At 46.6% G+C, this 16,208-nt stretch overlaps 1 protein-coding gene across 14 annotated transcripts in view; it reads right to left on the bottom strand.

The window, feature by feature from the left end:
• RAP1GDS1 (Rap1 GTPase-GDP dissociation stimulator 1) overlaps nt 1–16,008 on the bottom strand; it is a 141,604-nt gene extending 125,596 nt beyond the window's left edge. For 4 of the 14 annotated variants that reach the window (XM_036340201.1, XM_036340145.1, XM_036340222.1 and 1 more), the window contains exon 1: nt 14,801–16,001. In XM_036340201.1, the coding sequence (XP_036196094.1) occupies nt 14,801–15,641 (841 nt within the window). In that variant the 5' untranslated portion in view covers nt 15,642–16,001. Of the gene's footprint in view, nt 1–14,800 lie in introns of all 14 variants that reach the window. The other 10 variants (XM_036340105.1, XM_036340155.1, XM_036340211.1 and 7 more) reach the window with 7 other exon arrangements.
• Nucleotides 16,009–16,208: the final 200 nt, after the last annotated feature.

The raw sequence follows: 16,208 nt of genomic DNA, 5'->3' as shown, positions 1-16,208 counted from the left end.
ATAAATAATTTTATATAATTCTTATGTTAAAAAATGTTTTCTTATATATAAGAAAATAATATTCTCTTCAAATAATCCAGCAGCCCTGTGCTTTGATGACTTTTTTAAATGCCATGTCACCATTTTCCCTTTAAAGTATAAAGAAAAGAAAAAATACAGACCTTGGTTTCAGGGCTGATAAGTCTTTATTAGGTAACTAATCTTCAAGGCTTCCATATTATAATTGATATTAATTCCCTAAGAAACAGATTTGAAATCTATTCCTTGGTTCTTATTCAATAATGATGATAATATTTTAAAGATATACATGAAATGGGGATTTAAAGAGCTTAAGTAATTTGCTAAAGGCTATACCAGTCAAGTAAATTATGGAAGAGAGATTCTAGCCTATTTTAAAAATATCTTTATTGATTTTTTTTTAAACGAAAGAAGGGAGAGGGGAAAAAAAGAAACATCAATGTGAGAGCGGAACATCAATTGGGTACTTCCTGCAGGCCCACCAGTGGGGATCCAGCCCACAACCCAGGCATGTGCCCCAACAGGGGAATAGAACCAGCAACCTATCGGTGCATGGGATGACGCCCGACCAACTGAGCCACACCAGCCAGAGCTATTTTCTATCTTTTGATTTCTTATATCATTCTGGTCAATTGAAAACTCAGTGTAAAGATGACTGATGACCACTTATTAATACTCTATCTGAGATTTCTCTAATAGGATTTGAATGACTAAGGATTTATTTATATTAGAAACTGTGGTAAAACTGAACTTATTTTTTGAAAACAAATTTTTCTAAACCTAAGAAATTATTGTGAAAATTAAATCATGCAATCATTTTTTCATGTATTGTCTATACCTGTGTCCACATTATGACAGCTGAATAAAGACAGAAACCATATTTCCAGTGCAAAGAAACTTCCATATATCTAATGTATTTAATTATGCAATTAAGGAACTTCTACTTAACTTTCTATTGGAAGTACTTAATCTGCAATGTAACAGCAAGCTAAAGGGCAAATATTAAGAGAAATATCTAAAAGAATTCTGTACATGCCTTCAGACAATGAATATGCTCACTAAAATCATATGCCTATGGACTGTTAGCAATATTACAAAGTCCATAAAGTCACATTACAGATCTGCATTAACAAATAAAATATGCAATCAATTTTAATAATAGGGTAACTCTGAATCCCAATGAAGTAAAATTCTATTTCAAGAAAAGAATTACAGCCTTAGTGTTCAATTAATGTTATATTTTGAATTTCAGCAATAAAAAATTTGTGGGTAATTGTTTTCTCTCATCATATATATATATTTTTATCTATGTAATATCTTTGATTTTGCCCCTTGGCCTTCAGAAGGTCTAAAATGTTTATCATCTGGTCCTTATATGAATGGTTTGGATACTTATGCTCTACAGTGGGTGGTGCTATTCCAAATGCAGCAGCATCTAGGAATATCTTGACAATACAAATTATTGATCCACCCCACACCTACTGAATCAGAATATCTGAGGGTGGGCCCAGTAATTCTTTTTCCCAAAAAGCACTCCAGGTGATTCTTACGCAACCTGAAGTTTGAGAACCACTGCTCTTAAACAGGATTTTAGAGACTGAGTTGTGTCCCTTGGATAAATTATTTAATCCTCTGAGCCAACAAAATGATAGTGCCATCCACTTCATAGAATTGTTGACAGGATTAAAATAAAATTTTAAAAATATTAAAAACAGTAAAGCTGAATATAACTGATATCAGTAATTCGTAATAAGTGGTAATATAGTCCTTATTAATCCAATGGTGTACTGGCAAGCCCCCTTTTACCAGCCCATGAGATATGATTATTATTAAATTTTCAGAAACTTTGTGAGGCAATTATTAAAATAGCTATTATTAAAAATTAAATTATATAAACTTAAAATTAAATGTTATATTCAAACTTATTATAAGATGCAATACTCAAAACTCATCACTAATAACTTTATTACGTTACTATTATCTATGCTCATGAGGTTATTATCCTCTATAATAAAAGCCTAGGTGGCGTCACGCCCTCACACATCATCATCACAAGATGGCCGCCACAAGATCACACACAGCGGAGGAGGGGCCCAATGGCTGCTCTGTGTGGTGAGGCCTGGGGGTCCCACACTCTGCGTGGCACAGAAGAGGCCGGTCCCAGCAGAGGAGGCGGGTCATGGCAGGGGAAGGCAGTAGTGGGTGATCAGGCCAGCAGGAGAGGGCAGTTGAGGGCAATCAGGTTGGCAGGGATGGGCAGTTGGGGGCAATCAAGCCAGCAGGGGAGGCCAGTTGGGGGCGATCAGGCCAGCAGGGGAGGCCGGTTGGGGGCGATAAGGCCAGAAGGGGAGCGGTTAGGCGTCAATCAGGCCAGCAGGGGAGCGGTTAGGGGGCGATCAGGCAGGCAGACAAAAGCGGTTAGGGGAAATCAGGCAGGCAGGCGAGCTGTTAGGGGCCAGCGGTCCTGGATTGTGGGAAGGATGTTCCCCAAGGGGTACCAGATTGGAGAAGGTGCAGGCCGGGTTGGGGGATACCCCTCCCCGATGCACGAATTTCCTGCACTGGGCCTCTAGTGTCTATATGATATTCTATGTAAAGATATCTACACTAATAAAAGAGAAACATGGTAATTGGCGTACGACCGCTACCCTTCCCATTGGTTAATCAGGGCAATATGCAAATTAACTATCAGCCAAGATGGCGGCTGGCAGCCAGGCAGCTTGAAACTAACATGAGGCTTGCTTGCTTCAGTGACGGAGGACTACAATGTTCCCCGGAGGCCCCTTCAGGCCTCTGAGCCTGCAGTTTCAAACATTGTAACAAATACAGACGCTAAACAAAACCCCAGAAACCAGCTTTCAGCCGGCTGGGATCTCAGAGCTGGAGTTGATACAGAATTTCGAGAACCAAAACAAACCAAATACCTGCTTTTAGGAGCGGAGGCCTAAGAGCTGGAGCCTCAGAGCTAAAGCTGGCCCAGAATAAAAAAAGAAGAAAGAAAAAAAGGAGCAGTTGGGAGCTTCAGTCCCAGCCTGAAAACAGCCCTCAGCCCCTCACCCAGACTGGCCAGACACCCCAGTGGGGACCCCCACCCTGAAGGGTGTGTGACCAGCTGCAAACAGCCATCATCCCCTCATCCAGGCTGGCCAGGCACCCCAGTGAGGACCCCCACCCTGATCCAGGACACCCTTCAGGAGAAACCAGCCAGCCCCCACCCGTGCACCAGGCCTCTACCCTATATGTAAAAGGGTAATATGCCTCCCAGCACCGGGATCAGCGTGACAGGGGGCAGTGCCCAAACCCCCTGATCACCCTGCGGCTCTGTGTGTGACAGGGGGCGGGGCCACAACCTCCCTATCGGCCCTGCTCTGTTCGTGACAGGGGAAGGCGCCCCAACCCCCTGATCGGTCCTGCTCTGTGGGTGATAGAGGACGGTGCCCCAACCACCCCCCCGCCCCACGGGCCCTGCTCTGTGTGTGATGGGGTAGAGCCATAACCTCCCCATCGGCCTTGCCCTGAGTGTGACAGTGGCGGCACCCAACCCCCTGATTGGCCCTGCTCTGTGTGTGACAGGGGGCGGTGTGCCAACTCCCCTATCGGCCCTACTCTGTGAGTGACAGGGGGGAGCTCCCCAATCCCCTGATGGGCCCTGCTCTGTGTGTGACGGGGGGAGCTCCCCAACCCACTGATCGGCCCTGCTCTGTGCGTGACAGGGGTTGGCACCACAACCTCCCCATTGACTCTGCCTTGAGTGTGACAGGGGGCGGTGCCCCAACCCCCCAATCGGCCCTACCCTGAGCGTGACTGAGGGTGGCATTGCAACCTCCCAATCCGCCCTGCTCTGTGCATGACAGGGGGCGGCGCCCCAACTCCCCAATTGGCCCTGCTCTGAGCCCAACCAGGGGCTGCACCTAGGGATTGGACCTGCCCTCTGCCACCCGGGAGCAGGCCTAAGCCAGCAGGTCGTTATCTCCCAAGGGGTCCCAGACTATGAGAGGGCACAGGCCGGGCTGAGGGACCCCCCTCCCTCCCCCCCAAGTGCATATAATGGCATGCTGCATCTCATCTTTTCCCAACTATGCATTCACAGGAAATCAACCGCCACCACAAATGTGAGATTATTGGAGAAACATTTTGGGTTAAATATTAACCAGCATACCTCCGGTTAAAATTCCTAAAAATTACACAGTGAATTCAGTTTTTAGCTCAATGAGTTTGAATTAACTACGCATGTAGAGATGTCAAATAATCTACTAGATACAAAGAAATAGCCCAGATATATATAACAGGCTGTTCCAAAAACATGTATACACATTTTGAATAATTATTAATTCCAATGGGTTAAATCTGTAAAGAAACATCAATTGAGCTATCAACTGTTAAAGTGTGAATACATTTTTGGGGGACACCCTATATTTTCGCACCAATAGTACATACATAGTAGCTGAAATACAAAACATGGACAAAATTAAGCAAAAAAGTCTTTAGAGAAGAGGACAGAGAGTGAGCACATATGAAAAAAATTTATTTTGTGAAAAAATTTTATTTTGTGAAAAAAGTCAACTTTGGAGCTTGTAAGTAAAGTCAACCATGGCTTCCAGCTCAATTTAACTACTTCCATTTATCACTATCCTAATTCTCAGTTTTAACTCCTAGAATGTTTCTAGCCACAAAAGTTGTATAAATAGATGTAGTGAGAGGATTACATTATTCTGCAATTTGAATCCAACATCCACATCTTGGATAGCACGGGTAATGGTATTTCAGGCTATCTATTTAGACAAAGCTAACAAGTTGGTTCAAACCCTGAAGTAGCTACCTCAAGCACATGTTACCCTTTGAATACTAAAGAAAAATGAATTATTTAGGATGATTATATCATATTTAAGACATCAATGATACAGAGTATATTTTAAGGTTTAGTTTCAATGAATCATAGAAACAAAATAGACTTTAAAATCTATTCTGATTGCTTCATTATTATTGCTTTTCTCTCCACAAGAAAGAGCTATTTGCCAAATTAAATGTCCAGGAAAGTGTTTTAAATTAATTTTTTTCCTTATAGATATCCAAACATTTGGTTATCTAAAATTAACATGGAATTCCCAAAGGAGTGGATTTTCCTTCTCCCATCCTCCTGACATTCATGAGTATTAAAAATTTAGGTGATTCTTTTTTTTTTTTTTTTTAATTTAACACTTTACTGTTCAGATTATTACATTTGTTTCTCTTTTTTCCCCCCATAACTCCCCACTTCCCAGTTCCCACCCAACCCTCCGCCCTCACTCCCCACCCACCATCCTCATCCATAGGTGTACGATTTTTGTCCAGTCTCTTCCCGCATCTCCCACACCCCTTCCCCCCCCAAGAATAGTCAGTCCATTCCCTTTCTATGTCCCTGATTCTATTATAATCACCAGTTCATTCTGTTCATCAGATTATTTATTCACTTGATTCTTAGATTCACTTGTTGATAGATGCATATTTGTTGTTCATAATTTGTATTTTGACCTTTTTCTTCTTCCTCCTCTTTTTTTTTTTAATGTATTTTATTGATTTTTTACAGAGAGGAAGGGAGAGAGACAGAGAGCCAGAAACATCAATGAGAGAGAAACATCGATCAGCTGCCTCCTGCACATCTCCCACTTGGGATATGCCCGCAACCCAGGCACATGCCCTGGACCGGAAACGAACCCGGCACCTTTCAGTCCGCAGGCTGACGCTCCATCCACTGAGCCAAACCGGTTTCGGCCCTCCTCTTCTTAAAGGATACCTTTCAGCATTTCATATAATACTGGTTTGGTGGTGATGAACTCCTTTAGCTTTTCCTTATCTGTGAAGCTCTTTATCTGACCTTCAACTCTGAATGATAGCTTTGCTGGATAAAGTAATCTTGGTTGTAGGTTCTTGGTATTCATCACTTTGAATATTTCTTGCCACTCCCTTCTGGCTTGCAAAGTTTCTGTTGAGAAATCAGCTGGCAGTCGTACGGGTATTCCCTTGTAGGTAACTGAGTTTCTTTCTCTTGCTGCTTTTAAGATTCTCTCTCTGTCTTTTGCTCTTGGCATTTTAATGATGTGTCTTGGTGTGGTCCTCTTTGGATTCCTCTTGTTTGGGGTTCTCTGCGCTTCCTGGACTTGTAAGTCTATTTCTTTCACCAGCTAAGGGAAGTTTTCTGTCATTATTTCTTCAAATAGGTTTTCAATATCTTGCTCTCTCTCCATCTTCTGACACCCCTATAATTCGGATGTTGGCACGCTTGAAGCTGTCCCAGAGGCTCCTTACTCTATCTTCGTATTTTCGGATTCTTTTTTCATTTTGCTTTTCCGGTTGGGTGTTTTTTGCTTCTTCGCATTTCAAATATTTGACTTGATTCTTGCGCTCCTCTGGTCTGCTGTTGGGAGTCTGTATAATATTCTTTATTTCAGTCAGTGTATGCTTAATTTCTAGTTGGTCCTTTATCACAACATCAAGGGTCTCATTAGATTTCTTGAGGATCTCACTATATTTATTGGTGGTCTCAGCAGTCTTTTCGAGGGCCTTACTAAATTTATCGGCAGCTTCTAGGCAGTTCTTGAGAGACCTTAAAAGTGTGGTTTTGAACTCTATATCCAGCATTTTGCTTTCCTCCATTTCTGTCATTTGTGTCCTGTTTCTTTGTCTCCGCATTTTTTATGCTTTCTTGGTACACCCCCTAGTGGTCTTCGTGCGCAGTCTTGTAGTTAAGCCTTGACTGTTGTAGGTAACACTGGGGGGGTGGGGGGGGATTTGACCCCCAGGCCAACTGGCTGTGAGAATCAGCTGTGTCTGCAGTGGGAGAACTACTGTCCTCTAGGGAGGTGCTAATCTAACCTTTGCCTGAGGCTATCCAGCAAATGCCTCTGTGCAGGGCTTGGGCGGGGCGGGTCCCAGGGGATCAACAGGGTGGGCGGAGCGAGCAGTTATGGCTGCTCTCAGTCCCGTCCCCAGAGGCTCTGCCTCTCAGTGTCCCAGCAACCGCTGCAAGTACCTCGGAGAGAAAGCTGCCCTCAAGTTCTGACCGATGCCAGACAGTCCCGCTTCTCCCGTATGAGTCTGGGTCCCTAGAGACTCGCCCGGAACTGGAGTTCAGAGCCTGAGACTCCCTCCCGATTGAAAACGACAACTGCGCCCTCAGCCGCCAGCCCGCTCCACACGCACCTCCGCACCTTTGTATGTTACTTCCACACTGCGCCTCCTCTGAGTCTCGGTATGCTTTTCTCTTTCCTTCTAGTTGTAGAATTTCCCCTCAGCCAGCCTTCCTGTGGTTCTGGGTGATGTCCGTTCTGTCTTTTAGTTGTATTTTTGAAGTGGTTGTGCGAGGCAGCAATCTCCGGTGTTTACCTATGCCACCATCTTGGTTCTCGTCCTAGGTGATTCTTGCCAGACCGGTGTGGCTCAGTGGTTGAGCATGGACCTATGAACCCAGTGGTCACCCTTCAATTCCTGGTCAGGGCACATGCCCAGGCTGCAAGCTCCATCGCCAGTAGGGGTTGTGCAGGAGGCAGTCAATCAATGATTCTCTCTCATCATTGATGTTTTCTCTCACTCTCCCTCCCTCTCTAAATTTAAAAGTGTAATTTTTAAAAAATTAGGTAATTTTTATGGCTATTGTGGTGCCACCAATAACTCCAGAATTATCAAATTCAAATTCAGGTGATCTGGAATCTCTGGAGAGAGTAATCACAATATTTCTCCAGTGATAGAAGTCCCATCAGTCCACTGTGAAAGTTAAAACTCTATGGATCTAAAAATGAATTAAGGCTATTATCACTTTCCAAATAGTAGACTAGTGATTTCAGAACAGGACTCTCCCAAGGATAGTGAATTTAGCCCTTCTCCCATATGAAAACAAAAAAGAGGCCATATACAAAATAGATATAATACCAACATAAGAAAAATTATTGAACCAGTCAATCTATCATCTATGCTCTTTTTAAAAAATTAATTTTAGTGACCACCAGATTACAAAAACATTTTATCACTCTACTCTGACATGCAAAGTGCAAGTAAAGTACTATTTTTTACTATTTATCCATGAAACCATTCTTGGACTTAAAACACAAGGATTAAAAAAATCTATATTGCCAAATACAGACAGTTCTCGGGTTACTTCAGACTTGACGTATGTTGTTTCGTGGTTACGTCACCATCTCTCACTTATTTATAAAAAAAAAAAAAAAAGTTCCGTCATTTTGATGTATGTACATATGTGCTTTATGTTTTTTATTATTTATTTACCACAAGTAAAGGTCAGGAATTGTTATCTTTCTTTTAATTTTTTTTACTGTTTCACTTCATTACTGCTGTGTATGTGTTCCATGTGAGTGATGTAGGTGTTTATATAGGTGGTTCCGACTTGGTAAAAATCGCATTATGTCTCACCATAGAAACAGATCTCCAACGTAACTCAAGGACCTACTGTACACATTTAAAGAGAAAAACAAAACTCGAGGAAATAAAGAGTAAAATTAGAGGCATAAATATAACTGGAGAAATTCCAAATTCACAAATACTAAATAAAGAGGGATAAAATACATTAATTGGTAAGAATAACCTTTATGGCCCTAGCCCATATAGCTCAATGATTATAGCGTTGGCAGGCTGGATTCCAGTCAAGGGCGGTCAAGGACACATACCTCAGTTGCAGGATTGATCCCCAGCCTCTGGTCAGGGTGTGTGCGGGAGGCAACTAGTCAATGTGTCTCTCTCATCTAGATGTTTCTCTCTATCTCTCCCCCTCCCTTCTTTCCTCTAGAAATCAATGGAAAAAAATATCCTTGGGTGAGGATTAGCAAAAAGAAAAAGAAAAAATTTTATGCAATATGCCATGTAAAATTATAAAACCATTCCTAAACTCATTCTGCATGACAGATATTGCAAAAATAAAAGTTTCTAAACTAAGTCAAAGGCATGTCAAAGAGATGTGAGGCACTATGGTGAGATTACAAATTATTCTCGGGCAAGAAAACAGCATGTGTCATTCCATGTAAAGTGCAATATTTTTAAAATGTTAAAAAATATATGCTAATTTACACATCTTTAAAATGGTCAAGGAATACAGCATGACTATACACAGTAAACTCTTAATTCCACTTACTCATTATCACTTAGCTTTTACAACTCACCTCCACATTTACCACACCTCTTAAAGATGCCTTTTAAATATGTATATATACTTATATATACATATATAAATATATATATTTATACACACACACACACACACATATATATATACACGCGTGCGAGCGCACACACACACACACACACACACACACACACACACACATTAGAGGCCCAGGGTCCCTCGGCCTGGCCTGCGGGGATCTGGCCAAAACTGGCTCTCTGACATCACCCTAGGGGTCCCAGATTGCAAGAGGTCGCAGGCCAGGCTGAGGGACCCCGCCAGGGCATGATCGGGGCTGGGGATGGACCATCGGAGGGTTCCAGGGTGTGCTTGGCCCTTCTCACCCAGTCCTGATCGTCAGGACCCCAGCAGCAAGCTAAACTACAGGTTGGAGCATCTGCCCCCTGGTAGTCAATGCACATCATAGCGGCTGGTTGGACACTAAGCATATTAGGCTTTTCTACACTAATAAAAGAGAAAAATGGTAATTGGCGTACGACACTACCCTTTTCATTGGCTAATCAGGGCTATATGCAAATTAACTGCCAACTAAGATTGGCAGTTAACTGCCAACAAGATGGCGGTTAATTTGCATATGTAGGCACAATGCAGGGAGGCGAAAGGGAAAGCAGGAAGAAGCCCCCTGCCACTGACAGTGATCGGAAACCCAGGGGGGAGCTAAGAGCTGGGGGGCAGGGCAAAGGCGGCCCTGGGGCCACCTTTGCCCTGCCCCCCAGCCATGATCGGAGAATCAGGCGCCTTTGCCGCCCTGGCCAGTGATAGCAGGAAGTAGGGGTGAAGCCAGCAATGGGAGCTGGGCACGGTCGAAGCTGGCAGTCCCGGGAGCTAGGGGTCCCTTGCCTGGGCCTAAAGCGGAGCCCACGATCGCGGGGCCGCTGCAGCTGCGGGTCCCCGCTGCCCGGGCCGGATGCCTAGGCCAGAGGCGTTAGGCCTGGGCAGGGGCGGAGCCTGCAACTGCGGGGAGCTGGGGGTCCCCTGCCCAGGCCTGACACCTCTGCCGGAGGCCTCAGGCCTGGTCAAGGGGCTGATCCGGTGATTGGTGATGGGAGGGTGATGAGGGTCAACTCCTCTGGCCGAGGCATCAGGCCTGGGTGGGGGGCGGAGCCGGGGATTGGGGGGATATGATGGTCCCCTTGCCCAGGCCTGAAGCCTGGGTCAGAGGCGTCAGGCTTGGGCGGGGGGTGGAGCAAGCGACCAGAGGGAGATGGGGGTCCCCTGTCCAGGCATGATTCCTGGGCCAGAGGCCTCAGGCCTGGGCAGGGGCCAGAGCCAGTGATCGGGGGGAGATGGGGGTCCCCTGTCCAAGCCTCACACCTCTGGCGGAGGCGTCAGGCCTGGGCAAGGGGCCGATCAGGCGATCGGAGGGTGACGGGGTCTACGCCTCTGGCCGAGGCATCAGGCCTGGGCAAGGGGCAGAGCCAGCAATCGGAGGAGTCTGGGGGTCCCCTGCCCAGGCCTGATGCCTGGGCCAGAGCCATCAGGCCTGGGCTGGGGGCAGAACCAGTGATGGGGGGAAATGAGGGTCCCCTGCCCAGGCCTGACGCCTCTGACAGGCCTGGGCAAGGGGCCGATCCTGCGATTGGAGGATGATGGGGGTCAACGCCTGAGGGCTCCCAGTATGTGAGAGGGGGCAGGCTGGGCTGAGGGGCACTCCCTCCCCCCCCCACACACACACACACCCAGTGCACGAATTTCGTGCACCGGGCCCCTAGTATTATATAAAAGGGTACACACACACACACACACACACACACACACACTGGGTAGTATACTAACTAAACCACATTAATTTAGAGCCTTTTCTCCGTCCTTATTACTCTAATTGTTTTGAAGCAATAAACAACTTTTTGACCATTTACTCTTTCTTGAAACCAACTATAGGCCAATTCAAGTCTTTCTAGTTCTGTCTTTTTCAGTGTCAAATCATTTCACTCCTTTCCTCTATCTACAGGGTACTCTTCAAGATTCTTACCTTGGACAAATTTTCTTCCTTTTTCTTTGTTGATTTTTATCCTCCCACCAAACTTAAAATATCATAGCAGTATATCTGTGGATAACTTCCAGATCTCTAGTTGGAATTTTCTCTTGAGAGTTAAAATAACTGTTAAATACTCTGTACCTAGTTTCAGTCAGTCAATAAATTTTTACTGCATAGCTTCTATGTGCCAGACACTAGTGCTAGAAATGTATTCAGAACCTAATATGAAAGCCACTGTCATCAAGGAACAGATCATGTAAATGACAGGCCAAAAGTCGAACTCTAAAGGTCCAAAATTGACTATTGCTATTTCCTCCTCTAATGGATTCAACATATTAATAGACTGCACATTCTCATTATTGCCAAGGCGATAATGTATAACTCCTTTCTCAATTCCATATTCGATCTGTTACCAACTAAATCCTGTTCTTTATTTGCAATATTCTATTCCCACTGCCTGAGCCTAGTTCAAGCCATTAAATACTTTCACCCAAACTGCAGCAACCATTGCTTCCAAAGCATTCTCTAATTTCTCATCTAATTCATCCTGAACTCAATTAACAGGTTAATTTTCCCAAACCACAAACAGATGTGATCCATCACTTCACTAAATAAAAATGTTTAATAGTTCCTCAATAGACAATTCAAATCCAAAAACTTCTTCAGCTTGGCATTTATAGTCCTCCATTACCTGGTCTTTATCTATTAATACTTTTTCATCTCTGCCATCCACTATTTCCTTACCTTTAGATCCAGCCAACATGGCTATTTAATATTATTTGGAAACTCCTTGAATAGTCCCTATCTATCTTCATTTATGTCATTTCTCTCCTCCCAACCTTATTAACAGTCTTCATTCATTTGTATCTTTCAGAAACTTACCCAACCTTTGTTTCAAATAACATCATTTTTCAAAAATCATCCCTCCATCCTGAATCTATAATATATATGTAAAGGCTATTTTTAATATAACTTTTACTTTACTTCTACTATATTCACCTATGTATGTTACATCCTTCCTATTAAGATTATAAGCAACTTGAAATATGAATATCTTATTCATCTTTGTCCTCCCACAGTATATTGCACATGGCTGACATTCAATAAATACTAAATACGTTAAATTTAAAATAAAATATATACATAAAATAATAGCATGGTTCATAAAATTATATAAGAAGTTTCCTTCACTTTCTTATGGAGAAAAATCACTGCCATGAGAATATCTTTTGCAAAAGTCACCTTATTTAATTTTTTATAATGACAGATTAAAACGTGATTCCCGCCCTTCCCTCAACATTAATCAGTACAGCTTCCACCTCTTATGTGTACATGAATAATTATAAAAACTTCCTTGGCTCAGAATATAAAATTGCTTTCCAAGATTTCAATTTTACACTACTGTATATACCTAATGATCATACACTCAATCGCCTTACCATTGAAAAAACCCTATCACTAACACAACCAAACTTTTTTTTAGAGCGGGCCAGTCACAGTATAATTATACTTCTTGGTTTCCCTCCCTCCACACCTTCATAACATCTATCAGCCCAAATGTTTGTGTAGAGCCATACTTTCAGGTTCACCAGTTTAAAATGATAGGTTTTAAGTTAAACAGTTAATTCAACAAGGATTTACTGAATACCTACTATGTGGAAAGCGCTGTTGAGGAAACAAAAATTAATGACAATTCTCATCTTCTGGAACTCATGACTAAATGCACAACACACACATAAACAGCTCCATTATAAGGCAGATTATGTAAGTGCTAAAAAGCTCCCAATAAGGTACAAACAGAGCTCTATGAAAGAGAGATGAATTTAATCAAGAGTTACCTGAGAACCTTCTAATGAGAGATGGGTTCCTATTAGGCCTTTTTAAAATCAAGCAATAACATTCACAATTTTCAAGATTATTATTTAAGTAGATAATTTCATTTGTTTTAAGTATTTTTATTCACTAATATTACAACAGAATTGGGTTTTTTCCCAGTGAAAAGGTACTGATTCAACATGCAAGTTAAAATTTAAGTTAAATGGATATTTTTTTAGCTCACCTTGAAACATGGGGAAATGTATTTTACAGACAAAACTTGTGAGTTATAATTGAGAAGTAAAATTTTGTATGTTCAAGAGAAAGACATAATGTGTCCAATAACCGATATTAATAATTACTTAACACTACACTGTCAGAGGAAGGCTAGGTACATATAAATGGGCCACCCAATTTTTACAGATATTTGTTCAGCATACTTAATAGTACATTAAAAGGGAAAACAGTGAACAAATGAAAATAAAATTCAGGGTCCTAGATTCATTTTTATACCACTTCCTGCAACATTGGCTTCTTCCAGATCTATGGCCAAAGGTCTGAATCAGACCTTGAAGCATATGCTTTTCAAGGAAGCTCCATGGACACCAACCATTTCTACATTTTTTAGATACTTCCTTGAGGATTCTGGGCTGCCATGACCTAACGCTGGATCTGCTGCACACTGCACAACAGAGGAAAGGACCACACTCCTTTCAGCTTAAAATAACTTGCACAGCGGGGTGGGGAAAGTCTGGGTTGGCAGATGCCTATGGAGCACATTTAAAAAGAAGAAATTATGGTAAGACAGGAGTGAAAGCCAACCAGGGAACATGTAAAAATTAATATGGTATTCCCAAATGGCTACTATATTCTTTAAAAACTTTCGGCCTTTAATTACATTATGGGATTCATCAGGCGCTTTGCAATCACTGAATTTAACAGTTAAGCCACAAATTCAGGGAAAATTGTAGGATGAATTACATGGTTTTAGAAAACATATCTGCATTTAAATATTTCCTTAAAACCAATCTCTTCAGATTTACTATACAAAGGAGTCAGATTCTGTAGACGAGTCCGGGGAGGCTGGGAAGGAATAAGTGATGTAAGTTTGGTATCAGGCTTGGCGGTGCGGCTTCCTGCCACGGCAGACAGGCTAAGGAGCCCAGAAGATGGGGTGAGCACGGCAGTATTTGCACATAGTAGTCACCCAACAACAGCCAGCGGCTGTCCATCCTCCCCACGGCCCCCGTGGCCTCTGACAAGTCATCCCTTCCAACCTCCGTGTCTGTCCGCTCTCCCCGTCCGTGCAGGTGGCAACATCGCCCGCACACAGCACGACTGGCTCGCACTTCCCCGCGTCGGCAGGAGCGGTCCCCAAGGCGGGGGAGGCCGCCCGGCCAGGGAAGTTGGGTGAAGTGTTCTGGCTCGCGGTCCGACCCGAGCCCGCAGCCCCGCAGACACCGGGGGGGAAGGAAGCGGACGGCCCCCGGAGGACGGCGGATGGGGCCGAGGCCGGCGCCCCCGAGGCCGGCTCCGCGGGGCCCGGCACGGACTCGGGCAGGAAGGGTGGAGGAGGGGAGCGAGGCGGCGAGGTGCCGGGGTGGGCGGCGGTCCCAAGCCGCCCCGCGCTCGGGACCCTCCCGGCCCCGCGGCCCCGGCGTGCGCTCCGCGTGCGCCCCCTCTCCCCGGAGCAAGAGCCGCCGCCTCACACCCGGAGGTTTGAGAAATCGGCAACTTTGCGCGAGAAATGCTCCCCACCCTGCCACACGCCGAGAGAGAGAAAAATGTCAGGCGATGACGGGGGAGGAAGGGTGACTTACCCATGTTGCTCCCGAGGGTGGAGAGCCGGGAGGGCGAGGCGGAGAGCCGGGAGGGCGAGGCGAAGCGCCGGGAGGTCGCGTTGGAGCGCCGGGAGGGCGAGGCGGAGGTCTCCCGGGAGGGCGGCACGGCGCTGTATCCTTCCTCTACCTCGGTTTCTCCCGCAGCCGGGTAGGGACCCGCGGGGTTCGGCCGCCGGGGAGGAGCAGCTGGTGCTGCCGCTGCTGCTGCTGCTGCTGCAAGCGGCGCGGCCGCGGCGGGGACGAGCGACGGGGGGCGGGGCGGGGCGGGGCAGGGCGGCGGCGGGCGCGGCCTGCAGCGGACGCGGCTCCGGGCGGGCGGGCAGCGGAGGCGCTGAGGCGGCCGGAACGGCGCCCGCCCCGACGCGCAGCCCGTGCGCCCCGCCCTCCCCGCCGGGCATGCGCAGCACCTCCCTCCCCCAACCCCCGGGTGGCCCGCACGTCTGAGCGGGCGGGTGGGCGTGTGTCTGCAGGTGGAGGGGCTCCGGCGTGCCCGCCTGAGGGGCGGAGGGCGAGCCCTGAAAAGGCGGCGCATGGCCTTTCTGAAGCCCGGACCCGGATCGAGGGCTAGCCTCAGGGTTACTACCCCGACTCCGCCAGCCCACCACCGGAGGACGGGCCGGCGTCCAACACGGGACGGCTGGCAGTAGTGGAGGGAGTTTTCCGGAGGAGGAGGCGCCGGGCCCGGCGGGGGGCAGCCAGGCGGAGGTTCCGAACTGTCTGGACGGCGAGGCCAGCGCCTCTGGGAGACGGATGCTGAGGGACGCCCGTTTTCAGGGCCGTCCGGGGGCCCGCTGGGAGGGCGCTGGTTATTAGTGGGCATCTCGGTGACAGTTCAGGCCGTCCTGGCTGCGGCTGGCGTAAGAACAGAGCGGTCCGGGCCGCCAGGGAGAGGGGCCGCCCAGGATTTCCTCGGGGAGGGTGTGGTTCCCCCTCCTAGAGGGGCGCGGGCTTCCATTCCCCGGAGGACACGGGAGAAGCCATGGAGTGAAGTGCCTCCGGCGCCGGGCTCCACCCTACCGGGATGTCCCCAGCTCCGCCCCGCTCCCTTTGGACGCGGCCGGGAAATGAAAGCCGGGCAGAGTTGGCTGCGGCCCCTCCGGTGGCCTGGCCGCAGTTTCCGGGGTCCGCTGGGCCGCCGATGGCTCCGGCCCCTCCCAGCTGCGGAGAAAACCTGAGCCGCGCGCTCCCTACCCAGGGCGCCCTCCGGCTGCGCATGCGCGGAGGGGGCGGGCGCCGGTGCTCGGTGCGGAGGGCGGGGATTGCGGGGAACCTGCCCAGTCGCCGCCGCCGCCGGGTCCGGCCCTGGCTCCTCCGTCCGTAGTCGGGGAGAGGAGCAGTGAGCCGCACAACCTGTGGGAGGGAGGCGCTGAGTAGTTAAATCGAGGCT

Source organism: Myotis myotis, unplaced genomic scaffold (genome assembly GCF_014108235.1).
Source record: "Myotis myotis isolate mMyoMyo1 unplaced genomic scaffold, mMyoMyo1.p scaffold_m19_p_1, whole genome shotgun sequence".
In the NCBI taxonomy this organism is placed as follows: domain Eukaryota; kingdom Metazoa; phylum Chordata; class Mammalia; order Chiroptera; family Vespertilionidae; genus Myotis; species Myotis myotis.
This window is presented reverse-complemented; position numbering and strand designations above follow the sequence as displayed.